The 27790-nt window shown below is 46.8% G+C and overlaps 1 protein-coding gene across 1 annotated transcript in view; it reads left to right on the plus strand.

Moving 5' to 3' along the window:
- The window catches only part of GSR (glutathione-disulfide reductase), a 145726-nt gene that overhangs the window by 28088 nt on the left and 89848 nt on the right, over nt 1-27790 (plus strand). Inside the window, exon 3 of the mRNA XM_085641083.1 lies at nt 26748-26836. Within this exon, the coding sequence (XP_085497209.1) occupies nt 26748-26836 (89 nt within the window). The remainder of the gene's footprint in view (nt 1-26747; nt 26837-27790) is intronic.

Below are 27790 nucleotides of genomic sequence, written 5' to 3' on the forward strand. Positions count from 1 at the left end.
AGTAAAAGAGCCACCCACAAAATATCTGTAATTGTCAAAGGCAGCGATGGGTCTCATGGAGGATAAAAATACTTGGATAATTGCCGGAATATTTTTTTTAAATCTGTTTTTGGAGTTTATCATTTTTATGTAACAGTACAAGATATTAGTCTTCTAAAAGTACTTCTTCTTTAGGTCAGTTACGCATAGTATATAAATACTTTGTAGGTTGATGGCTCCAATATATTGCAGCAGCCTAAGACCGATGTAGGTATCAAGAGCTGATTGGCATCTAATCAGATTTAACAGTCACATGTAACAATTCAAAACAAAAACAACAACTTTTTGTGATTTCTAAGTATTACACTATTGTACTGGGTACTCAAGGCTCGCTTAGTTGTTAGTTAAATGGAAAATTGACAGTAGTTGAGCTCCTATGAACACTGTTTCTGTACCCCTGACTATTCTTGTTAGTTCGTAGAGGAGGAAACCGTCTTCTATGGAGTCCTCTTCTCTCCTCCTCATGTAATGACCGACTTTAGGATTTTGGCCCACCTACAATAGTCACATCGCCATTTATCTATTGATGGGTGCGGTCTGGCCTTCCAGTTCATTGCTATGTGTCAATTGGCTAAAATAAATCCAAAGCCTATGAATCATATACCCTCTTTCTGTGGTGCGGGTTTTGGGAACAATCCCAGCAAGCAATAATTGTTGTGAATAATCTCTTTTTACCCAGAGAAGACTCCATCTGCTCCACGACACCCCTCTGGCATGCTTGTATTTTGCAACCAGTCCAGACCCTGTGATAAAAGCCAGCATTACAACAGCCACATCTAGGACAAATAATATCCTCTGTGCCCATCTCCAAGGTAATTCACTTAGCAGACAAAAAGGCTATATGTAGCTTATTGAATTGGATATATTTACTTCTCATTCTCCTAGATTCATTTGAATTAAATTCTAAGGCTCTTTTCCCTTCTTTGCTTCTGAACTCTCTGTCTAACTTGGCCATCCAGTTAACCAACATATGTAAGATTTAGTCACTTCTAACAGGGAGCAATAGAACCCGATCAACCATTTACAGCTGTCATCCATTGTAAACGGGAGTTGCAAAACCTCACGTGTGTTCAGCTCACCATGACTAGATTTCCGCTTATTCTTGATCGTTTCTATTGATTCTTATTTCAGAAATTGAGAAGATAGACTCACCTCATCCTCCAGGATAGCGTGGGAAAACTATTCACCACCCTGGAATAAATCACCAATTGGGTCAGGCCTTCCTCTTCCAATCGTTTAACACTGAAGTTCTAAATCAGTCTCTTTTGGTTTGTCCCATTTGGGGTATGGTAGCAGTATAAAGTTGGCTAGACGCCATTTTTTCGTACACAGTGCACACAACATCTTAGCCCCAATCTCTGTCAGGATGTTAACCATGTTCAATTTTTTCTGCAGGCCCAGGATCCTTACTACAAACTCACCTCCTGCTATTGTTGCTCCCATTTGACCTAGGTCTCGTGTGAGGCTACTGTCCAACCATCTAGCCATCCACTGAATCTGGGCTGCCGAATAATACATTTCAGGATGGGAAACCCCAGTCCACCCTGCGACACTGGTACTTTTAGGGTTCTTAATGCCACAATGTCATCCTCCAGCCCAAATTAAGTTCCCCAGGGTCATTTGTATCTCTCTAAACCAAGGCACCAGTATGCATATTAGCAAATTACTAAAGTAATCTAGCAGTTTTTGGAGTGACCGCATTTTAATCTAGGGAGTCCGTGGTTGATAGTGGCGGTCATGATCTATCCAAGTCCACATCTAAAACACAATTAGTGTGCAAGTAGCAAATGAGTCTGGGGCCAGCTATCCAATTTTGCAGAGACCCTACCCACTTTGGGCATTTTCAAGAGTGCGGAAGTCTTTGGTCTCACTAAACTTCGGCTCTAAGTGTGTTTGTGTGTGTGTTTTGTTTATAGCAGTCTTCTCCAGCGAGTAGCTGTCTTATTTGCAACCCAGCCTACTAAATTTAGAAACTTTTCCTTGGTTGGATTAATATAGGCGTACCAAAATTGAGAGAGTATGTTAGAGACAAAAATGTGTCTATTTTCAGAACTCATAAGGTGCTATTTGGAGAAAAATGGCCGAATTTCCTAAATATATTTAAAGCTGATATTTTTGTGATAAGCATGTGACATTGGGCAGACATTTTAGAAATGATAATACCTTGGTGCTTGAGACATTACAGCTACGGCTGTTGTGTTCTCATATAGAGTCAGTCCATATTGTCAAAACCTTTTTTACATTCCTGCTGGCAACCATGCCTGATAAGCTAAGCAGATTGCTGATATAATCTTGCATTAAAACATTAATGATATTAGTAGCTCTAAATCGAGTTTCATTTAACATAATTAGCTGTTATTATGGAAAGTGTTGGAGACCTCTGGTGTGTAGAGTGTATTATGGTAATCCTAGTGTCCTTCCACAGCTAGCACTAAAATCTAGTTTGGGACAGTCATTGCACCCCGATTAAACACAGAAGCAGAAGTTTGGTAGGACAAACCAGGGTTTTCCAGCAACCAGACAGCGAATTCACAAGAATTATTTTGGCATCCTGCATCCTGTCCTTTTGAGTGTGTACCTCAGTGTTATATGTAAACCCCTGTCAAGCAAGATTTGATATGCCAGCAGGATTTAACACTTTTTTTGTCAAAGAGGCCCGCAGTGTTTGTAGCCTGCTTGGTTGGGGGTGGGGGGAGACCAAGGAAAGACCCTGCCCAGATGACTGGTAACATTTGTTTGTGATTGGTGATTCCTCTTTGAAGTTAATCCAGTTCCTGAGCTCAGTGCCATCGATCATCATGTCAGGGGAACAACCACACCTCCCCACACCCAGGCCTCTGTTGCCTGCTCTGGGGGCAATTTTCATACCCCTTTAAATACTAATTATTGGCTCGCGGCAGAAGTGATAGAACAAATGCAAATGGGCTTCAGGAGGCATTAAGCATGGAAAAAGTAACTTTCTAATTGTACCTTTTTCTTAATATTTTAAAAAAATCTGACATCACCATTGAATTGTATTTTTAATAACTATGAACAGTCATTTAATTATTTTTCTAGCTGTTTCCCAACCAACATTAAAATTATTGAATGTGATAATGTTATCAAGTATTTTCTTATGTAACACCCACTTTGCTACACTGAAAATAAGTTTTGGGGCTTTTTCACTGTAAGGACATGCTTAACATTACATTCCTATATGTCCTGCTTCTAAATACCATGCACCTTGCCTTATGGGCAATAAGGCCTAGAAAGTGGTGACTTAAAATGGTTTTGACTTCACAAAAAGGCTTATTTAGACAGGCTAAATTTGCAGTTTGAAACAGAAACAACCAGGCTAAATAATGTAGGCCTGCAATGATGGATGCATGACATTGTAGTGAATGCCACAATGGGTGCTGCAGTCCACTATCAAATCAAATCAAAACTTTCTTTATTCGGCCTTCCGAAGAGAGGTCATAAAAGATACAAGTAAAAATACCTAGTAAAATATCAGATAAAAATCCCATCATTTAAAATTCAACACAGACAAGAGTGCTCACCGTGATTTCATTCGCAAGCTTAAAGTGACAATGCATTCAGAGTATCTGGGTGAAGAGCATCAATTTGATCTTTAACAGTCAATTTTGACAATAAAATCAGATGAATAAAGTCAACCTAAGTTTGGTCTATGTCGCATGATGTTCTGTAGGAAATTAGAAACAATATAGACCAGCCCCTCCCCCTCCAGTGACTGTAAGAAGAGTAGAGCTGGGCGACAGGTACGAAAGCCCAAACGTTTTAACAAGGGGATAAGTAATTTTCTCCGTTGATCCATATAATATTTACAAAAAAGAATAGTATGGATTGTAGACTGGGAGGAACTCCCGTCACAAGGGCAAGGTGATCGTATTTTAGCCCAATTGTTTCTCAACGGAAAAACTACTAGACGGTGGAAAAGATTCAGTCTAAACCTAACTAAAAGAAACAATTCATAAGAAGTAATACCATAAGTTAGGTAAGGCTGAATCCCAAATACCGTCTGGACTGTTAGACTGTGCCTGACTGTTTGCTTCATAACCTCTGAGTTAAGTTGTAGGTCTTCAAGGTGATTAAGACATAGTTTATAGAAAACCTTCCTCGTTAACTCCTGTATCAGAGTAGGGTCATGGTAATATTTTACTAACCCTAGGTCACTTACATTTTTTTTGACATAGACTAACCACCTAGATCTGTGTGCATTATCAAGGGCCTTACAGTCTTGGATGATTTTTTGGGTAAAGACTGTTCTTTCTGACGACCAAATTCGGTGCCACAATAGCAGTGGCTGGATTCTCGCCAGGTCTGTCACGTACGGAAGACCCAGTTCCAGATGGCAGGAATAATTAGCGGCTGTACTTGGTAATGCGAGAAGGTATCTCAAGAAACCATTCTCTACTGCCTGAATGGGGCCCACAGCTGCATGGCCCCATACACCTGCTCCATATAAAGCCACTGAAATACATTTGGCTTTATAAATTTTGACCCTTTCCACAGGTGCTTTTCTCCCTAGTGTCCTAGAGAAATTAACAAGTGCGGAAGTGGTTCTTGTAAATTGGAGTTGTCTCACTTCAACTGCCGGTTTCCAGCTTAATTTTTGGTCGATCATGACACCCAAATAAGGGTATTTGTCAGTGGTCGATAGTCTTTCCTTATTCAAATAAATGGACCTGATTTTATTTTTCTTGCCAACGCCTGCCTTCATAACAAAAGTTTTCCCAATATTGACTTTAAGATCCAGGCTGGCCATAAAAAGTGCATAGCTACTTAGGGCCCTCTGGAGTTCGTTTGGGGTACGAGCCAATATCACCGCATCATCTGCATACAAAAGAGCCTGTACGCGGCGATTGGCCACCATAGGAAGGTCCTGGGCACCTCTCAACATCTCCCTCTCCAAACCATTAGTGTAAAGGGTGAATAGAAAAGGAGCCAGGACACATCCTTGTCTAACGCCCTTCTCCACCCCAAACGAGACAGTGAGTTCTCCACTGGTCCCAAATCTCACCCTGGCAGTTGCGTCGGCATAAAGTTCCCTCATATAGGTAACTGCAGTCCGATCCATCCCTAGATCTAATAAGATGGACCAGAGTTTAGAATGACTAACGCAGTCAAACGCAGCTGACAGGTCTACATAAACCATGTAGAGAGCTCCAGCCTTGATGTTTACATATTTATCAATCCAGAGTGATAGGTTCAAGGCTTGATCTATGGTCCCCAGACCTTCACGAAACCCATATTGTAGGTCGGATAAGATGTTATTTTCCTCTGCCCATTCCTGCAGACGGTCAAGAATTATTCGTCCCATCATTTTCCCCGTGGAGTCCAATAGGGAGATAGGGCGGTAGCAGGAAACTGAGCTCCTGTCCCCTTTCTTGAAGATCGGGACTAGTATAGATTTTTTCCAGGATTCCGGAATGCCGATGGTACACAATGCATTGAGGACCCTGGTCAAAAGAAGAATCCAAAGCTCAGTATGGGTTTTAAAGAAGTCTATTGGTACCCCGTCGGGGCCCGGGGCCTTCCCTTTCTTGCTTGCATTTAGAGCCCGGGTAACCTGGTCAAGTGAGATGGATAAGTCAATAGGAAAAGGCGAAGGCTGTTGACAGTAAAAATCATTCTCCCTGACGTTAATTGATAATGGGTTAATCATAAAATTTTTTAGAGAAATGCTCTACCCAGTCCCTTTCATCTATAGCAACCTCTACTTTTGGGAAGCCACCCCTATCAATCAAAAAAGGTGATTTTACCACTTTCCAAAAGGCAGCACTATTTTTACTGAAACAACTCTCATGTAGTTGGCCCCAGAGTTGTGTTTTTTAACTCCGATTTTCTTTCCTTTATAGCGAAGTTATAGGCCCTCCTCAGTTCGGATATTTCTGCGGGGACCCTGACTGTCTTACGTAAAGCAGATTTAAATTTAGAATACGCTGCTGTGCACGTGTGATTGAACCAGCCCTGTCTGTTCCTTGCGGAGTGGTTCTTTTTTGCCGTTAGGGCTTTTTTTACGGCCTGAATCACAGTGCCAAAATTAGGAATGACGTCAGCATCTGTGGTAGTCAAGTCCAGACATTTCATAATGGACGAATATACGTCCGTAACCAAAGTGTTAACAATTTCAGTGGGATCAACTAGGGCCCAATTAAGAGAGTAGCCATTAAGTCTGGATAGTTCTAAATTATTTTGATCCAGAAGACTGGAGGTTTTAGGGTTGGGCCTGTCGAAAAAATAAAAAGTAATACTAAGAGGATAATGGTCACTCAATACGATCTGGTGGGTGTTGAAGATGGTATCCCTTTTTATAGCTCCATTTGACATTAAAATGAAGTCAATGGTGGAATTACATCCTCTCCCGTGATAAGTAGGGGCCAGCACCGTATTTGAATCGTCTAGGTTATTGGTGATTCCCAGATCTAACTTAAACATAGTTTCGTTTAGGGAACTGCCTAGAGTCGAATGGGTGAAATGAGAAATAGGATTATCATCCTCGTCATTTAGACCACATAAAAAATGATTAGAAAAGCGACAGGAAGTCTGGTTAAAATCACCACCCCATATAATAGTCACCTCTCTGACTGATTTCTTTATAGTAGATAATATTAAAGAAGAAATGGAATTGACTATTTCCACTGCTTCTAGGTCAGAAAGATTGTTATAATAATTGACCAGGAGGAAAGAGTTCTTCGCATTTAGGCTAAAGCTGAAAGCTAGGGTCAAGTTTTATGACCCTTATCTCATCCATCTTGATCAAATTTGATATGTAGGTAGTTAAGCCACCCTTAGCCCTGCCAGACTTAGAAGGTTGGGCAGGTGAGAAGTATGTTCTGTAACCATCGAGATGAGTCACTGTTGTCAGCCACGTCTCCTGTAAACACAAAATGTTAAAATTTGAGATAAAGTTAATCCAAACGTCGTTCCCTAATTTGGAGCGTAGACCAGCTACGTTCCAAAATACAACCGCTATTTTTGATTTGCTGATCTCTTGATCATACGTGGTTATGGGATTTAATAGAGGTATTGAAGGTGTCAATGGTTCATCCGTCGGTTGAGGGTCAGTGCTTAGTGCCAAAAACAGTGGGTGGTTATTATCGGGTACAATATAAGTTAAAGGAGGAAAACAGAGATCCCTGTTTACTTGTACCTTCAATGCACCATCAGGAGGGACCCGGGTATAATCTCCAATATAAAGTCACTCGACGTCCTCTAACCCTCTAAGAGGAGAAAAACGATTGGAAATAGGAATATTAAAATTAGAGCACCCTAATTGGGGCCGTAAATAAGTACTGGGCTGTGTTGAGTTCTTAAGTAATATCTGTGGATAAAAATAGGTCCGGTCATGGGTTCTAATGACCCTCTGCTCTTGACCTTGAAACCAATAATTATGTGCCTAATTGCCCTGCGATCTCTGAAATTGACAATAATCACGTCACCTTGAATTTCCTTCGGCCAAGAGCCAACCCAACCAAGTCTGCGGACATTTAGGATTTCGCCATTGATGTTAGGGGGTAAGGGTCTATTCTGTCCCAGCCAATGTATGACCTTATTTTTTAGGTCATAATAGCCCTCTTTTTTTCCCTGTTTCTAATGTTGGAACTCCTGTCAAGACTACAACGTAAGGGACCGCCTCCGGGGGCAAATCTATATGATGCCAATTTGCACAGTCGATTTTTCCGGGAGCAATGGCAGCAAATACATTGCGTGTTTTGGAGTCGGGCCCATTAACTTGGGAGTTGGGAATTGTCTGACCACAGTCTAGCTCAATATTATTCTTTCGATTAGGTAACAGATTATTTGAGCTTGATGAAGATGGTAGAATTTTATTTGGCTCTAGGTTAAGTTGTCTGTCACCTATCGTTGAGGATGGTTTAGAATGAGTGGGACTATTTGAAGATACCAATCTGTTAGATGATCGCTCTTTTAATTGATCAGTGTTATTTAAAATCAGCTTCTCCATTAGCCCAAGTTGTTTTGACATTCCCTTCATTCTTTCGAAGAGTGGAAGAAGAAGTGATTTAACAAGTAACTCCAATCGACCCGTAATTTCATTCATCAATGAGTCATAATTATGGAGGTCCGAGTGGGTTACAGAGCCTTGTGTTTGTTTAACAGCTGGGGGAGCATGAGTCGCAGTGTTCTCCACTTGGTTGCACTTGTTATTACCAAGTGGATTGATTTTATTATGTTTCTTCCCTCCCCTCTTTCTTTCTTTTTTTCGGAGAAGGGCCTGCGTTAATAGTTCCCCTGCCCTTCTTTTGCTGAGGACTAACAACAATGGCCCTGGGAGACGGTAAATCCAGTGTTATACAATCAGAGGAAAGATCAGAAGGGGAGTTCGAAACAGACGATGTTAAATGGGTGTGAGGTTTTAACAGGAGGTTAGAGTCTCGTGTGGGCGAAGGAGGTCTGGCAGCACTCTGAGAGTCATTCATTAAACAGGGAACAGGTGGTGCAGGCGCCGGTGAAATAGCCGTCTGAATAGGTCCGAGCGAGGAGCGTTTGCTCTGTAAATGTTCAGCCAATAGGCGTCGCTCCACCAGGGCAATCTCCTTAAGAACAGAAGCGGCCCTAGTAATAAAATTATCCAATGTACCTCGCACTGAGCCTCCCAGCAATGAGGATCTACTTTTAGGAGTGCGTGTCGACATCATAGTAGTTAGATGGCGTAGCTCTAAACAGCTCTGTGGGAAGAGATTGTCAATATCCAGTTCGTGCGGAATAGACAATCATAAGCAAAATAAAAAATGCGGGGTGTAACAGTCACAAAGAGGAATTTACAAACAGTACCTTTTGTGGCAGTATACAGGTCTCAGAGAGTGGGCCCAGCCCTGCCTCCTCCTGCCCCGAACGGCCACAGACGGCCCGCCCTTTGCCCGGTCTTAGCACGCGCGCGGTCCCGCGACGCGGGGGCTGCTGCGATGTTTTATGCGCCTCCTGGCGCGGAAATCGGCGTCGGCGGCTCTCCTGCCGCTGGGGCTGCTGGGATGTGTAGTCCCCGTCTCCACTCCGCGGCCGCGATAGGTGGTGACGCGGCGGAGGGAGACGGGAACAAACTGAGAGCAAGTGCGATGTGGGGTCCGCAGTCCGCGAGACAAAGGCACTGGCAAGTGAAAAGAGAAGCCCGCTCTGCCGGGGCTGCTGCGATGTTTTATGCGCCTCCTGGCGCGAAAATCGGCGTCGGCGGCTCTCCTGCCGCTGGGGCTGCTGGGATGTGTAGTCCCCGTCTCCACTCCGCAGCCGCGATAGGTGGTGACGCGGCGGCGGGAGACGGGAACAAACTGAGAGCAAGTGCGATGTGGGGTCCGCAGTCCGCGAGACAAAGGCACTGGCAAGTGAAAAATGCAGTCCACTAGTTACATTTAACTTACAGGCCCTGGGTACCCTCTGTGCCATATACTAGGGACTTCAGGCAAGTTAAACATGCCAATCAGGGGTATGCCAATTTCACCATGGTAAAAGAGGGAGCACAGGCACTATGTCACAGGTTAGCTGCAGTAAAGTGCACAGAGTTCTACAGCCAGCAGCAATATAGGGTCTGGTGAAAGGTGAAAATTTCCTACACCCTCATTCAAGACTGATAGGTACTGATAGGTCCTTTTGCTGCTGATCAGTAGAAACTAATCAAGCTTCAGCAAATGCAGTCTACTGTCAATCACAGGTAATCAGTAGTCTGCTGCGTCTCAGTTGGCATGGCATCGCTCTCACCTTCATTATTGTCTTTATTTGAGCCTTCTTCACCATCACTAGTTGCAGATAACAGTTTACTTTTGGCGCCTTTCTCACTCTGGATCATCCTAAGCAATGCTGTCCCCTGTGCACTCGCCTGCTTCTCTGTAAGGTATTTCATAGTTCTCTGCTCTGATTGCACTTTTCGTCTCTTTGTGCATTGCTGTTTAGTCCCCTGCCAAGTACTACTACCCTTACCAGCATTGCATGTCTGGTTTTGTGAAAAATAATTTTATACCTTCAATCATTATCTTCGCTTGAGCAGGAAAGAAAGTAGCAGTGTTTGTGAGATCCCTGCTTCTTTCAAGGATTTTTTGACCTCCAAGAAAGAAGCTTATTTAAACTGGACAACAGGTATATAATCTGGAAAAATTAGAACTGTTCAGTTTTCATTTTTAAAAGTGCCAGTTCTGGCTTTTTTTACGATCACGCCCCTGTCTTGATAGTGCAGCAGCCTAGCGATTACAGAACTGTGAGGGGCCCACGTTATGGACTTCTGCACGAAACTCTATGGGCTCTGTCAAAAGCGAAAACTTTGAAAGTCCTGAAGGAGTCACTGTCTCAGTTATCCAGTTTTCCAGGTATGCTACCACGCCTGCCTTTGTGTAGCCCCACAGTTCTAATGTTTCTATGATGTAGCCCTCTGAGTCTTCTGCCGTGTGTTCTAAAAATCTCTCGCACTGTCCGATCCTCAATCTTCATCTGAATGGAGACTGCAGTTGGACATACCTCACCAAAAGCATCTTCTCCTAGTAGTCTCATATCCGTAGCAACTGTGTTGATCTTGGCCTCCAGTGCTTCAAAAGCGACTTTAATTGCCGCCAGGGTTTTTTCTAGTTTGTCTGAGGGTCCAGCCTCTGGTGCCACGTTAGGAGGGTTATTTGAAGTCCTCTGAGTATGAGGCCCTCTTAGTCTACAGGGTTAGTCTAGCCCTGGGCCTGCTGTTTCGTTGGCCCCTTGGTGGCTCCCCATGTTTATCTCTGTTTTGTTGTAGGGTCTAAATGTCTAGCTGATATCAATTCAGTCCCTTCGCTGACTCCAGGCCAATGGCCGGGATTCTATGTGGCCGACATAATTACTCAAACCCCCTTCCTGAGTTGTGAATTGTCTTCAAGTTGCACAGGTCTCAGCACTCAAGAGATCAATGTCTCAGATATAATCCAGCTATTACTTTTGCCCATCTAGACACTATATGGAATTACTAGCGCTCTTTCCCGTACCTGCAGGTCTCTCTCTGCAACAGAGCCCCTCAGTTGTATATCTCTCACAAGGCCCTCAGGACCATAATAATCCAATCCACAGAAAAGGAGCATTGTCTCCTTATCAACAGTTCATCTACTTATTGGCTGCCCCTCACACATGCAGGTCCACCTCAGGCAGGATCACCTTCCGTGTCTTTAAAGCGGCTGCCTCCGCTCACTCGGATGCGCCATCAGATCACAGGGCCAGGGAGCCATCAAAACATCTGCATTGTGCACCAGCTCTTCTTTCGGATCCACACTGTGTCTCCAGTTGGCCTAGGGAGATTTCCACATCTGCAGGGGCTGGTAGTGGAATAACTGCTCCCCTGTATTTAATTGGGCCCAACTGGGACCCAGTAGCAGACACAGGCTTTCTCTTTCAGTCTGACCCAAAGGGGCCTCCACCCCAGGTCCCCAGGGCTTGGTGCACGGATGGAGCACTCTCAGTGAGTGCAGGTCCCCAGCCCCTGTGGAATCATGAACTCTAAGGTGCGAGAGCCAAACAGGGGGCATTTACATCTCTCTTATTCCCAAAATGCCAGGGTTGAAGATACACAGCAGCCAAAGGCCTCTCTGCTCCGCCTGATCTAGTGAGGCCGCCACCATACGCTGTCAGAGCCTGTCGCTCCGTTGGAGCTTTCCCATAAGTCGCAAGACCTCTGCAGCCCTTATCAACCTCCTCCATGTGGGGATCGTCTGTTGCTCCTCTGATTGATCTTTGGTGGGGTGTGTGGAGCTCAAGTGGCCAGCGATGCAGCGGGATGAATGCCTTCTTTTCAGGAACTGGTAAAAACTTGCCCTACTCCATGGGCTGTTAACTGCATCCTCCAAGTGCCGGAATATATTTGACTACCGTGATTCAAACTGGGGGAGCTAGTAATGGGACCTACCCATTTTAAAACTATCCGATAGCCGATCTTACTTTTTCCAGTAAATCTAGTAATTTTGGGTACTTTTTTCTTTGTAACCACTATTGAAATTAGTAATGCAGTTATCACTAGCTGTAATGCATTCAACCCAAAGAGAGAATTGTATCCCTTTGGCAATGATACAGTTTAGGGACTTTCAAGCCAGTCTCCATTTTCTGTTTCTGTAATCGGTACCATTTGCTGTCAGTAGGCATAACAAATTGCTAATCATGATAGTCCTACCACCTGTTGCGGTAACATGACCTTCTCTGCTATACACTTCTAAACAATTTATGTAGTTGTGCTATAGGTTACACAGGTGGCCAAAGGTTCCCTTCATGTTTAATGGTGCACTGAACAGAGTATAAAAGCTAGAACCCCTTGTGAGCTTGTGATGGGCAGATCATACTCTTGAAGCTAAAGTAGGATATTGCTATCTGCCACAATTCATTCAGCATACTTCAGAAATCATCTTGATTTATTTGTCTTTTCTCCTACTTAAAAATTTGTTCAAACACATGCCCAGCTAATTTAGCTGTGAAAGATATACTTTACAGGAATGTGAAGACTGGTCCACCAAAACAGCTAAGCTGCTGCCTCCTCTGTGGCTGAGGATGAAGGCTATGAGCTTCATGGCCTTGGATAAAGATGTTCACTGTGATATCTTTCTGTGATAATGCTATGATTAATTTAGTACTCATAGTGATGGCCTTCCTTGACACAGGCTGTATCACATGCAGCTGAGTCCTCACCTAGGAGACAGACACTGTTATTGCTTCAACCGACACTGTGTCCTTGTAGACTCTTCTTCCTACATAACCTTGACCTTAGTCTTTTCCTTCTATGCTATTAGCTGCTGCCTCTTAATGACTGTAAAACCTCTGCCACAGTATGGCCTATGAATACCAAACCTTGGATTGGGCAGAAAAGAACTGGGGATCGGGCGAGGAGGGTCGCTGGAAATTGATGAATTACATTTGGAGAAGTGAAATTTACTGGTAAGTAATCGTGCCAGTACATCCTCACCAGCTCCATATTATAGATAGAGTGGCACCACTCTGGTCTGTGCCACGGTGCACTTTTAACTGGAAGTCTGGGTCAGTGCACCATACCCCAATTAATGCGCTGTCACCAATGGTGGTGTGAACTCACGCCTGCCTTGGGGGGCAGTGTAGTAGTGAAAGGCAGGCCAGTTGTTTGAAACTGCACCATTTTCCAGTGGGCTGTTGGCAGCCAGCTGGTATTTGAAATGGGGGCAGAGATCCCCCTACAGGGGGGTGTAGTAAGTGACTGGACACACCTGCAAGGGAATTTCTAGGGAATCCATTAGACCGCCTCACAAGGGGTACCCTCAGGGGGCTCATTGATGGTGCCAGCTCTTTGTGGCACGCACTGATTGCGCTCCTTCATGGCTTCCTTGCCTCTGCACCTATGTCTCTAATACGATGTGGGTGCGGAGCTAAAGTGTTTCCTCATTTGCATGGGTCCATTCCCGCAGCAAATGAGGGAGCACCCTCTTGTGAGATTGAGCTGGCGCTACATGTGTGCGGCACAATCTGTATTACATAAAGGGCTGCACAAGCATCTGTGGCCTCATCTATAATTTCAAATGCCCTATGGGTGCAAGAAGCAGGGGGGGACACCTTTGGAATACGAGGCAACTTTGATAATATAGCCTCAAGTCAGTCTCCTCATATTCCAACCCATGTGCCAACAGCCAAATAAAGCCAAGCAAGAAAAAGTCACAAAGCAATATTAGTGGGTAAATATGAAAGAAGACAGAATGTAGTTCGAGATCAGAAGTAGTTTTATTAACAAAACATCCAATGTACAGTGATTAAAAGTTTGAGGAGAGTCCTAAGTGGCTGCCTAAAGATTTCCGATAGAGGGGCTACCTGAGCTTCATTCAGAAAGAAGCCATCTCCCCAGTGGAGATGCCTAGGATTCCCAGAGGTGCGTCCTGCTGCCTCGTCCCTCAAACACTAGAGATGAGCAATTTGACCCACCTGCTAAAGGTGGACCTGAGAGGCTTCCAACCTTCCTCCCAAGCCCTGAAAATGAAGAATCGTGTGTATTTCATATAATTAAAAACAGCCTACCAAAAACAAAAAAGAAAAATTGAAAATGTTATATGAGTATATATTTTTGATACAAAAAAATCATGTACTGCTTTTGACTAAATAATAAAAACAAAGAAAAAGCATCTATGTTGTGAAGACAGTATATTTATGGGGTACATTGTGGGGTTTTGTTATATTAATTTAGAGATTTTTCTACCTAGTAAAATAAGATAGGTTGGTTAAGAGGTTTATACTTCAATATTCCTGACTCTTTCCCCCCTCTTGAACCTTAAATTAACCGGGGAATACCTTTCTATATAGTGCATGGTTTGTGATTGAAACATGAATTTGATAGAATCTTGTGCCTGGGAAAACGTGGTTGACGAAGGAGTCCGGTTACACAGTCAAGGCTCAGACAAAAACAAAGCTAAAATAGAAAGACAAACCGACAAATTAATAAGAAAGTATTCATGAGAATGCGGGCGCTAGTATGGGACAAAATGAAACAGCGAGCCAAAGCACCAACCACACCTCCCTCTTTGTCCCAAAGTCCTTAAGGAATGTTTTTTTAACCATGTGTACAAACACTGCACCTGCTGTTCCAGAGGTGCGAACAAAAGGTCAGAGATGCCCAAGAAAAATAAGTGTAGTGCATAGGCAGATTCAATGTTCAATATATAAAGATCAGTCTAATTAGTCATATGTCTTCCAAAATAGTCTTTATTGTTCTTTATGATATCATGGGACAGCCAGCGCGTTTCAATAACAACATGTGAAACTTACCAGGGCCTATAATCGCGTAGATCTCATGATCTTTCTTTTTTCTCTCGCACTAAGATGTATATCTCTTCAGATCGCATCAAAGTTATCATAGAGTCAATCCAAACTCTAGCACCAAAATGTTGTAATATGATCATCAGGGACATGTATAAATCCTTTAACCACCCAAAGGTATACTGGAAAGGAGGGTGCCGCCATGTCTGAGACCAGACATTTTGGCACCCCCTTTTACCTGGTATACCTTCAGTGAGCATTCTATTCTTTCTTTCATTTTTGTTTCTGATCTACGAGATTATAGGCCCTGATGAAGTTCACTTGTGGGATTGACAGCTAACTGGTATATTATTTCTGAGTCTCGTCTTCTCTCGAAAATTTAAAGATCTATTGTAACATTAATTCTGATTTATCTCCTCCTCAATCATTACTCAGTCTATTGACTCCAGTCCATTGGCCTAACTAACCCCTTAATGAATGTGCACACATCAGTGAGATGGACATAGCAGCCACCAGTATGCCCATCAGTTTTGCTGTCCTCTAGGTCCTTTCCTGGCAAATATCTTCTATAAGTAATGAACAATATTCTGCTCACATTTGGGTCTCTTGGTACCACATCTTTCTCCCAGGTCACAGCCCCTTCGTGCTGGAGAAAAGCAATTGTGATCCTCCTAGTGTGCAGGAAAATAGACACCTATTCTTCTAGCCTGAACAACCGTGCCTATTTCCGTTTTTAATTTGGTGGCAAAAGTGGCTGAAAGAGAGGTGTGCAGACAAACTATCATCCGTCATTGAAGCCATTACCATGGTAGGGGAGGCACAGGTGTGTTCTGTGCTCACCTTGGTACCGAGGCAGGTATCATTGCAGTGATGGAGGAACTGTGGATGATCCAGGATGATGGGGAGTGTTGTCACACTCATCGTACTGGAACTTTGCGTGGCATTTCACACCTTCTCCCCAGCAGTCCTTCTCACTGGCCTGCATCAAGTGGGCGTCGGAGGCAAGGCTCTAAACTGCTAAGTTCCTTTCTGATTGGTCAGGCCTGCTTTTTGTGATCTCGCTTTCAATGTCAGGCATGGCTCCTCTCTCAGCTTACTCTATTTAACCTCTTTGTCGCCCTGCTTGTAAAGTTGATTTGATCTTTTAATGTAGAGGTCATGTCGTATGCGGACAGCATACAGATTATTCTGACACTACATTTAGATTCCCATACGTCGCAATCCGGCTTTAGGGCAATCTGGTCCTCTGTGGCCACTTCCATGAAAAGTAATTTTTTGAAGCTCAGCTCTGGCAAGATGGAGGTATTGATAGTTTTTGTTGTTGTTTTTTTTCCCCGGAGTTTTATATAGCACAAACTTGACCCGAAATTGGGTATCAGAGCTCTTTACATAGCACCAGTTGCGTTACATGAGGACACACATTCGTAACCTGGTGTAAAGACTGGCTGGATCTTCGTCGGGCAGTTGCTGCTCACCTGTTCCTAATGTTTACGACGCAGGCTTTATTTTTGGTGATAATTTGGACTGCTTGGCAAAAATCTCTAAATTTACTTCTTCCTGTTTCTTACATCGGAAACGTTTGAGAAAGATGCTACTGTTTCTTCCCACAGATTCAGGGTTCATTGTCCTTCGTGCTACAATGGGATCGCGTCTTGACTACTGCAGTGCACTCTGTCTATTCCCAAGTAACCAACTTCAAAATCTTCAACCTATTCAAAACCTTACTGCTAGATTACTCTTAGCATTGCCCGCTGTGCACCCGTTTACCAATATCTGAAGCAATTACACTGACTTCTGATTGAGAAGCGCATTAAAGTCTAACGTTTGTGCAACACCATAAAGTTATTTATGGCAACAGTCCTAAATTTGTCTCAGATGTGATCGTCCCTTATCATACTCCTTTAAACCCTACGCTTTGTGGCATCCAGCCTGTTTGTTGACTCCGAAGATATGCAGATGCAGAACCTGAGATCTTTTTTTCTGGTTTACAGCAGCCACAACTTGGAATTTTTTGCTGTACTCTTTACATCTCACTTTGAAGTACGTTTTTATGGAAATCTTTGAAAACGTTTTCTCTATACTGATTAATGGATTTGTTTTACCCAGACCGCCTTACTGTTCTGTGCGTCCAGCAGCGTGCCCTTAATGGTAATAGTGTGCTTTATAAAACACAAATTTTAATAATGGTAATCCGTTCAACCACTCATTGTCTTTAAATGATTGGCAGGTTGTAATTCAGGTTGGAATTGGGTCAAGGCTTGACTGTTGCTATGTTTTCCCATAGGGCGTTCGTTAACAAACTAAAGATAAGGTAGAAAGATGGTTCACCTAATCTTGGACATCACTAAATACCAAAAAGTATGAGCAGAATTGAGGGTTGTTGGCTCACAGCAAGAAAAAACTATGTTGATTGAATACTGCGGTTTATAGTCCAAAGCTGGAAAACATTCAGCAAGTATTGTGCTGTTGCTCTTCAATAAGGTTTTTCTTTTCAGCTGGGAAAAGACATACTGCTGTTCAGTATATTTTGAATGCTTTCTCTTGTTGGCCATACTTATGTGTGCCAAGGTCCAGATGGAGGAATAGCTGCTTGAGATCAACATTTATAGATAGTTTTTCAAGATACAGTTATAGTGTTTGTCTAAGGATATTTCTTTCTCCTTTTGAAATTGTTCTATGAAAAGAGGTCCGAAGGTTATTGTCTCAACATGCAAATAGTAGGGATTACCTTATTACTGGGAATTTTTGGTTCTGCTGTAAATTAGAGCTCTGTAAACTGTAACCCTCTTGGTGACTCATCGGTGCCCACAGCCTGTGCCTTCAAAGAAATAGAGGCGAAAATGCCTCAGAAATGAAGAGAAATGTCAAGACAAGAAGATTTTCATTATGAAAAATAACTAAAACCAAAATCTTGCTATGCTATAAAAACAACCCAAAGCATCTCCATTAAAAGTATAGGAAATAGCTGATCAAGGTAGAACACAGGCTATCCTGGAAGTCCTTTATACTGGTTATGAATATTTTTTGAGTGTATATATTAAGTCACGTAAGATTCACTCATTTAAAGGAAAAGCTCTAGCCTTAGCTGTGCAGTAGAGGTTTTCTACATTTGCTCATGGACCAAGCTGGAAACCTGGAAGCAAATGCAGAGGGGGAACATGCATGGTTTTGCCATTTTATAGCCAATACTTGACTTTGGTGTTGGGTGTTCAGAGCAAAGGGATCTCAGGAGGTAGACTAGAAGGATTCCATACATAAACTTAAGATTAAGACCAGGCCAGAAGAAGAGCATCATGAGTAGGACCAAATTGTTTAAGAGGTTTTGTCGTACCACAGAGTGAAGCTGAGATTGTGTGTCAGGAAGATAAAGATGAAATTTGCTGGGCAAGATGACTAGGATGGGATTTATTCTCCAGCATTGGCTCTCAAATTCCAGAAGGAGCCCATACCAAAGAAATAGCTCTAAACCATTTGGGTCATCGTGGCTAGTAGAGTGAGTACATCCATCCCCTGCTGCTTATTGCAGCAGTGCGATCCATAACATCTGTAGATAGAGCTGGCACAGTTACCCTTCTGTCATAGAAGAGCTAAGTGGATCGAACAGATTTGGATGATGCAGAGCCACATTTACTTCCCACTCTTTTTTCAGAAAAATCTGATCAAGCAGCCTGAAACCCAGGGAGGCAGAATATACTTCTTCACAAGACACTCCTTACTATAGCTCTGCCTTGTGGCTGGACTAAAATCCTTATTTAGCACATCCTGGAAAAGTGTTACCAGAGGGTAGCTGTTACTGGCCAGTGGATTTTATTGTCTCATACCAGGAGCTGCTGTTCGTCAGTGTTATCTAAAAGCAATGGACTCCCAAGACTTTTCAGAGGAAGTGTACATTACGTTTGGTGGTATGTAACTTGGAAGACACCAAGTGACAGAATGAGGATCAGGACTTTACCATGCTTTGATAGTGTTCCTACGCAAATTCGTATTTCCATACTTTTTAATACATTTTTACCCATTGTGTTGTTTCCTCTGACTGCTGTTCCTGTCACACGCGCATGCGGTTTGAGCTTGTCACACTCGCCCGGTGATGGATGCAATGTTGAGAACTTTGGCAAGTTAGCAAAATATTAATTCACATTCATTCAGGTGATGGGTTCGGTTAGAACTGTGTATTTTGGCATGCCGCAAAGACCTATTGTACACAAAGTATAAGTTGCTAAACAAAGTAGAAGTACAAACTAAAATCAGTCCTCCTAGATCAGATAAATACTAACCTTCAAAAAATGTAACTTCACATTCTGTTTTTTCTTAATACATGTAATTCTTTAATTACTCAATAAGATGCACAAAACGTGAATATGGCACGTTAGTATGTTTATGTAGTGTTTATTATGTACACGAGTCGTTACCTATTTTTTTTTTTTCCAAAAGTATTTTTATTGAATTAAGGTAAAAAAAAACAAAGGAAACACGCGGCAATCCCGCCACAGTTCCCACGCAGGGGAGATGCACAAGGTGAAGGGGGCCGCTATCAATAGCAAAAGTCCTGTTGTCCGGGCCAGCTGGGCAACAAATCTAAAGGAGACGAAAAAGGACCAAGTCCAGGCCGCCAGTACGGAGGCTATACAAGCGTTTGAAGTCCGCCCTTCTAGAATGAGCAACAACAGGCAAGTTACCAGGGCCGGACCAGCCAATCTCACTGCCGCAGGCCCTCCCCTCTCGTCGGTTAGGACTGTCACAAGAATCCACCAAAACGAAAAATGAAACCGGGAAAACTTCCCCCCCCCCCCCCCCCCCCCCCCACCCCAACAACCACCCATCTCCCCCCCCCAACCCTCCAGTGGTGGCAGCACACAATCACACTACAACACGCTTCCGACACTATTCACATTTGAAACAGATGGAGAGCCCGGATCGACGGCGGGCACACCGCAGCTGGTAGCCCCCGAGAAAGGAAGCGCACCAAAGGCCCCCAGCGGAAAACAACATTTTTGAAGTCCCCCAGAAATATGTCCGCCATTCGCTCCATGCTCAGCAACTTCCACAACCTCGCATGCCATAGAGAAATCGCTGGGGCCTCCCTCTTTTTCCAGGCCGCCGCCAAAGTGATTTTAGCCGCCCCTATGCAGAGCCAGAAAATCTTTTTGTCCGCTCGCGTCTGATGTTCTAAAAGCGGTCCCTAAGGCCCAACAACACATGCTCCAGGGAATCCCTAATAGGATACCCCAGGATGTCCTTAATATGGGACAAGATCTCTTCCCAATAGGGGCGGATAACCGGGCAGTCCCACCAAATATGGCGGAAGTCCCCCAACAAACCACAGCCCCTCCAACATCTATCTGAGGAGCTAGGAAAAATGCGATGGAGCTTGGCAGGGGGGAGGTACCAATCCATCATAGTTTTAGTATGCGCCTCCCGAAGTTCCATCGAATGATTATGTCTGGCCATGTCCCGCCATAGATGGAACCACTCCTCATCCGTGATGTCACGCCCAACAAGGCCCTCCCTTTGACCCATATACCGTGGCCTAGGCGAGACAGCTCTGGTCAGGAGGTGACTATAGATGAAAGAGATAGCTCCACGCATGGTCGAGGTGCGGGAAAGAAAGGCTTCAAAGGGGGTAGGCGGCCGAGTCGCCGCCTCCCGAACCGATGGAGATAGGGCCCAGTGCAGCAACTAACCGTGATGGAACCTTTCCTTCTCGGCAATCCCATAGTTCCGCCCACAATTCGGGAAAGTCAGCGGGGCAGAGCCGTGGGACAAATGCGTGAGGGCTAGGCAGCCTCCCTCCCTCCAGGCGTCAAAGGGGCCTTCTCGAAGCGCAGGCGGAAAAGCCGGATTGAAATGTATGGGTGTGAAGGGCGATGGAAAAGTAGTCCATCGCTCGTCACCGGAAACTGCATCCCAAACCTTAAGGGTGGTGCCGGTAGGGGTGCTAAGATAAGCATTCTTGGGCCTGTCCCCCTTAGGCTTCCACACCAGGTGTCAGATCGTGCGACCCGCCACACTCCTATCCATGTGGAGCCAGTGCTTCTCCGAAGAGGGCTGGGTCCACTCCACCAAGACTCTCAGTTGCGCTGCTTTATAGTAAAGATGCATATCAGGGAGGCCCACCCCTCCCTCCGCCCGCGACCGCCGAAGAGTGGTAAAGGAAAAACGAGCCCTGCCCCACTGCCACACAAAGCGAAGCATGAGAGTCTTTATGCGGCGAAAAAAATCCCCGTCAAGTGCAATGGGAAGGGCCTGGAACAGATATAATAGCTTCGGAAGGAGCGTCATCTTGATTGCATGGATCCTGCCCAGCCAGGAGATAAACAGCGGCTTCCAGCGCTGCAAATCAGACTGGATAGACGCCAGGAGCGGAGGGAAATTGGCCGAGTACAGCTTGCCCACCGTGGGGGTCAAGTGGACCCCAAGATACAATAGAGAGGAGTGGGACCACGATGGGGCGAGAGCGGGCGAAGCCGGTCCACCTCCGCCGATGAGAGCGTGAGATTGAGGATGTAAGATTTGCCGTAATTGACCTGAAACCCCGCAACCTCCTCAAATTGCACCAGGGCCTTCTGCACATGGGGGAGGGAATGCGCCGGATCCGCAAGGGAAAGGAGGACATCGTCCGCGAACAGAGAAATCTTATGTTGCTCCCCCGTGAAGGGCAGTCCCCGAATGTCCGGGTGTTCCCGGATTGCCAGTGCGAAAGTCTCGATACTCAGGGAAAACAGCAAAGGGGAGAGAGGGCAACCCTGCCGCGTACCCCGCGAATGCGAGAAGAAGGGCGACAAGTACCCATTTACCGCGACCCTAGATCGTGGGCCGCTATAGTTGGCTTTAAGCATGGTCACAAACCTGTCCGAAAGGCCAAAGGCCTGAAGAGTGCGGAACAGGAACTGCCAGTCCACCCGGTCAAACGCCTTCTCGGCATCCAGCCCAATCAACACTGCCGGAATATGAGACCGGTTGGCCTTCTCAATAAGGTGGACCACCCTTCTGGTGTTATCATGAGTCTGTCGCCCCTTGATGAAACCGGATTGGTCAGGGTGAATCAGTGCCGGCATCAAATCCTGTAAGCGCGACGCCAGAATAGAAGAGTAGAGTTTAGCATCGAGGTTGAGAAGGGCTATCGGCCGGAAGGACGAACAAACCGAGGGATCCTTGCCGGGTTTGGGGATCACGGAGATGACCGCTTCCGCCATGGAGACGGAGGACACCCCCGAGTTAGCCATTTCATTAAACAGGCAAACCAGGAACTCGCAGACCTCCACCGCAAATGTCTGGTAGAAAAGGGCCGTGAACCCGTCCGCGCCAGGTGCCTTGCGGGGCTTCAGAGATTTAATGGCGCCCAACACTTCCTCCCTAGTGATGGGGGCAGAGAGCAGGTCATTCCATTCGGAAGATACGCGAGGGAGCGGAAGAGCGCGCAAATAGTCCTCCTGAGCTGTGGGGTCCAAGGCGTCCCCCGAGTACAATGCCGCATAGAAGTCCCCGAAGATTTCAGCCTTAGCCGTGTCGTTGTGCTGCAGCAAGCCGGCGGCATCCCTCACGCCCCCTATGTACTCTCTCTCCCGCTTGTGGCGTAGCTGACGGGCTAAGTGCCTCCCCACCTTATTCCCCTGGGAGTAAGAGAGATGACGGAGCTTCAGGAGAGTGAACTCCGCCCTGTTGTTATAGTGGGCCCGAAGCTTACCCCTAATAGCTGTAAGGGAGCGCAACGTTTGCCTGGACGGGTTGGCCTTATGTGCCAGCTCCAGTGTTGAGAGCTCCCTCTCCAGCGCCTCCCGCTCCACCCTCCGCAGCCGATTGAGTGCCGCATTGAGGGCCAAGCAGCTACCCCGTACCGACGCCTTGAAGGCCCGAGGTTGAGCTGAAAGAACTCCCGAATCACCTTACGGAGGTCGTTGCAAGAAGACTTGTCCCGCACCAGTGACGCCAGGAAAAATCATCTTCGCGGCGCAGTCCCCTCCATAGCTTACTGGCGCTGGGCCTCCAGTGGGCTCCGATCAGAGACGGAGAGGGGAAAGATCTTCGCTTCCCTCTGAGACCCCTGGAGGGACTGGCTATAGAAAACGTAGTCAAGGCGGGAGTAAGATCTGTGCACATGAGAAAAAAAGGTGTTATCACGAGAGAGGGGGTGCAGAGAACGCCACCCGTCCAACAGACCGAGCTCCTCAAACCGCTGACATGTCTCCTCAGAGAAGAGGCCGGCCTCGGCTCTCCGCTGGTGAGAACAGTCCAAGTCCCTGTCCCAGACCAAATTAAAATCGCCCATTAAAAAGAGACCGCCCTCCTCAAAGTCTTCCACCGAGCGCAACAATTCCAGGAGGAACCGATTTTGCCCGGCGTTAGGAGCATACACCACTAGGAACGTGCAGGTCCTGCAGAGGAGCACTCCCTTAACAATGAGCCATCTGCCCTCCTTATCGCCACGCACCCCCAAAGGTTGAAACTGAAGGGTCGAATGAAACATCAAGGCTACTCCCCTGTGCTTCGACGCCGCTGAAGACCTATAAATAAGAGGGAATTGCCTATGTTTGAGACGGGACTTGTCTCTCCGGGCCAGGTGCGTCTCCTGGAGCCCCACCACATCCAGGTGATGATCCAGGATGTATTTCCAGACCTTCCGGCGTTTCTGGGGAGAGTTCAGCCCCTTCACATTCCAAGTACCCAATGTAACAGTCATCCTACAGCACTCCCCTCACTCTTCTCCGCCAGATCTCCCCCCTCACACCACAGCACCGTCACCCATTTTCCAGCGCGATCAAAACTCCCTCTCCAAACTGGGACTGGTAGCGCACCTCGGGGCCATCGCCCCCGAATCACAGCACAGGGAAACTCCAGGTCAAGTTTTAAGTTGTCATGCGGCTCGTCAGACCCACCAGCCAGTTGTTGCCTCACGCCCCGCCATAGCAGGTAGAACAAGGACCCTAGCCACTTCCGCCCCCCACCCCCCTGCCTGCAGCCAAGTCGCGCACCCCCACTCACCCCGGGACCGCCCTCAATCCCCCACGCAACAAACAACCGCCACACAGCTCGCACGCCACCCCCGGCCGCCACCACTGGACCCTCCCTTCCCCAATCCCAACCGACCCCCCCCACCCCCACCCCCACCCCACCCCCCCCCCCCTCTCCAGGAACCCCCCCCCAACCAAGGTCCCACCAAAGAATAAACTGAAACACAAGAGAACCCAACAACCCCAAAGTCGGGACCACTGTGGTTATCCCCCAAGTCCATGAAGCGGGGTCTCCGCCCTCACCCCTCCAGTGAACAGGCCCAGGGTGTCTCCTCACAAAGTACATCAATACCCCGTGGTACCTGAAAGGAGGATGGCCCTCCGGCGTCAAGCAAGCAGAGGCCTCCCGAGAGGCTAGGCAGCCGAAGAAGAGTCCTGCAAGGCCGCCCCCGTCACAGTCGCCACTGAAGCAACTGCGGCATCTCGCTCCTGTACGCTGGTGTCAGGGTCCGGTCGGACCGGGGCGACAGGGCGCCCCACTCGCTGCCAAGGGAAGGAGCGACGGCGCTGCCTCACCGGCGAATCCCCAACCCCCAGCGGGGGGGACCCGTCGTCCAAACCAAGGAGATCCTTGGCAGCCTGCAGAGAGCGGACCTGAACCAGCCTGTTCCGCCATCGGAAAATAAGCCGGAACGGGTGACCCCATGAGTAGGCGATATTCTGGTCCCGCAAGAAGGATGTCACGGGGCGAAAGTCACGGCGCTTCTGCAGCGTCGACGCCGCCAGATCCTGAAACAACTGGGGATGGTGATCCCGGTACAGCAGTGATGGAATCCCTCTCCCCTTCCGAAGTATACGCTCCTTAAGTTGCTAATTGTGGACGCAAACCAGGATGTCGGGGGGAGGAGCCCCCGTCCCTCTTGGAAACCCCATGCGATGCACCCTGTCCATCCGGACTTCGCGGACGTCGTCCTCTCCAAGAATATGCAGAAACAGGCCCTCCACGTAGCCCCGCAGGTCCCCAGCCTCGCCATCCCATGGCACCGCGCGAATGCAGATATTGTTCCGTCGGGACCGATTTTCTAAGTCCTCCACATGGGCCTGGAGATCCAAGTTCTGCTCCGTGAGACGAAGAACATCTTGCTGGAGCTGATGGACGTCGCCGGCGAGCCCCAAGTCGTGCTCTTCCAGGGTCGCCACCCTCTCCCCAATACCATCAACATCCCGACGTACCTCCCGGAGGTCAGAAGCCAGCTGAGAGCGGAGGCTGGTGATATCCTCCTTGATGGCGTTGAAGAGATCCAGCATGAATGCCTTGGTGACAGGCGCGTCATCAGGTGGTTTAGAAGAGGCACTAGCGCCAGGCGGCGTCGAAGGGGAGGCACCCCGCTGCGGACCGTCCCGTCCGGGCTTGCCCCCCGTGTCTTGCCGGACATCGTGCGGCAAGGGTAGCTCTGCACAACACGCCGCCAGGCTACGCGTCACCACCACTGGCGCTGCCCCAGCACGTGTCCCCCCCCCCCCCCCAATCGGGGGCAGCCGGTCTCTGGGTAGGTCCCACTCCCCAGTTCGTGCCAAGCGTGGGGTATAGGCAGACACAGGCAGGCTTTTAACAGATCGAAGAGTCCAGCTATGGGGCCGCGCACTCGGCGACAGGGTGACTCCACAAACGCCCCTGCTGCCTCAGGCCCCCGTCCCCTCTCCACATCCAGGGACCCACAGCCAACCTCAAGGACAGTGGTACTATGTTTCCCCAAGTGTTCACCAGCGGGAGCCCCCCAGGGGGATCGCCCACACAACGGGCCCCAGACTGAGTGCACCGGGCCCACACGGGAAACGCCTGAGTCCAGGGGGGAGCCCTCCAATCCTCGGCGCCCCCAACAGTACTAGAGGCCGAAGCAGGCCTCACACGCTCGGCGAGGTTACAGGCCCTCCAGCACACCACGGGCGGAGCACGCTCTGAGCTCCCACGCCCCAGGCCCCTACGAGCGCCTTCAGGTCGTGTCCTCCAATGGCCGCAGCACCGTCACTGTCTCCGCTGCTCACCTCCTCGCTGGAACCCAGAGGGGTCCGAAAGCCACCCCGCACGCCGCGTCACCAGGGCGGCCCGGCAGGCTCAAGCTCCGGCGCTGCAGCGCTCCACTCTGGGGATCCCCTCAGGCCTCGCCCCCTCTGCTAAAGCGGGGATCCATGCCCCCAAGCGACCACCGCTGAGTCCACCCGCTGGACAGGCCGCGCAGCCTCCGCACGTTGGACGACTGTACAACGTCGCTACCTCCAGCACGTAGCTCCACCCCCGATGGGAGGCCGGGCTCAACAGCTTCAGCCCCGACTCGTAGGCGAGGTCCCGGCTCCTCCGCCAGCCGCGCCGCAGGCCGCAACCAGAATGGAACAGCCAGCACCACGGGAGGGCCCGCCGGCGATCCCAAACTGCCTCCGCTGCCGCAGGGAACCAGGCGCTACACCAGGCAGGTCGTAGGAGTCCTCGGGAGGCCGCTAAAACAATGCTTTGCAGGACTGGTGCCGGAGGGACCAAGGAGAACGTCCTACTCCGTCGCCATCTTGACTCCGCCCCGTTACCTATTTTTAATGATAGTTTGTTTAAGCTCTAGGATTCAAACAAGTGCATGCAATGGTTAACAGTTCTAACATATGACAAAGTTAGATCAAATGTCCAGATGAATGGCTTGGTTTCTAGAGTATTATTAACAAAGCGGTTACACCTCACAACATTGAGATTAACAAATCTGTAAAGGGGCCATCTGTTTGCAAGCATTTATTTTATAAGTATTGACCCTGTGAAAAATTCATGCAGAAGCAAATGTATTAACTTCACATCAACCAAATATATCCGTTGTTATACATTATATATCAGAGCTATAGTCCTAGTTAACAACCTTTGTAATCCATTATGCACAGCTTTTTAAAATAGAAAATCCATTCTAAAATAATTGACAAGAGTGTGATGGTGTTACTGTTACTCAACCTTGTGCTCAGCCTATACATTTCTCATAATTTACTTTCTATGGTATTTTTACACAGGTGATGTGGAATACTGCTGTGCATTCAGAATATATTCACGATCATGCAGATTATGGGTTCCAAACCAGTGACATTAAGTTTAACTGGAGGTTCGTACAAAGATGGTTTTCATTTTACATTGAATTACAAGTTCTCTGTTTATGTAGTTGTCGCCACAGTTTTCTGCACCTCTGAAATTCAGTTAGGAGTCTCCTTTGTCTCGTATTGTATTATACTTGCATTTTTATTTGATCTCCTACCTCTAACAAGGCTCAGAATAGCCTTTGCAGTTGGGTAGTATGCTACTTGAGTGTGTTTGGATGTAAGAGTGTGGGTTTCTAATGTGGCGTGTGTGTGTGGAGTATTTTAGTGCTGTGCGTGCGGTCCAACCATGTTATCTGATTATATTTTTGTGGAAACAGCTTGGTGTATAGTGAAGTGATAGGAAGGAGAGTCAATACATGGCCTGATTTTAGAATTTACGAACAGGTTCCCCCATTGCAAACCCGATAGAGTCCCCCATCCGCCAAAACCTTAGTCCCCCTGACTCATTTAGAGATGGACAGCCTTAAGTTTTTTGTCAACGGAGCTCCCGTTGACTCCTGATGAATTTATTTTTTCCAATGGCCCACTGATCTCCCTATTTAGAGTGGACATCATAATCTCTTTTTCTCCTGTACCCCACTGCCAGGAAAAAACAGGTAGTGAAGGTCTGAAAAATAAAATGACCCCCACACCCTGGGAGCAACCTCCCAAGGTGATGGGATAGCTAAATTTGTTTTTTTCAGAATAAAACTCTTGTACAGAGATCACTTTGAGATAATCTCTAACTGTGATGAATGGTCATTGGTCAGTGTGGGGAAGGTAATGTCCTCTACCCTCCTGACAGAGTACCATTTGTCAAATTATAAGACTGGACTACTGTGATGTTTCCTTGTTGAGTCTTCGTAAACATATTAAACACAATAAGATAAATTAGAGAAAATAATTTGCCTAGAAGAGAGTTGAGGGTTGTTGACTCGTGGCAAGAGCAAGAATATATTGATTGAGTGCAGCAGGTTATA

Source organism: Triturus cristatus, chromosome 2_2 (assembly GCF_964204655.1).
Source record: "Triturus cristatus chromosome 2_2, aTriCri1.1, whole genome shotgun sequence".
Taxonomy (NCBI): domain Eukaryota; kingdom Metazoa; phylum Chordata; class Amphibia; order Caudata; family Salamandridae; genus Triturus; species Triturus cristatus.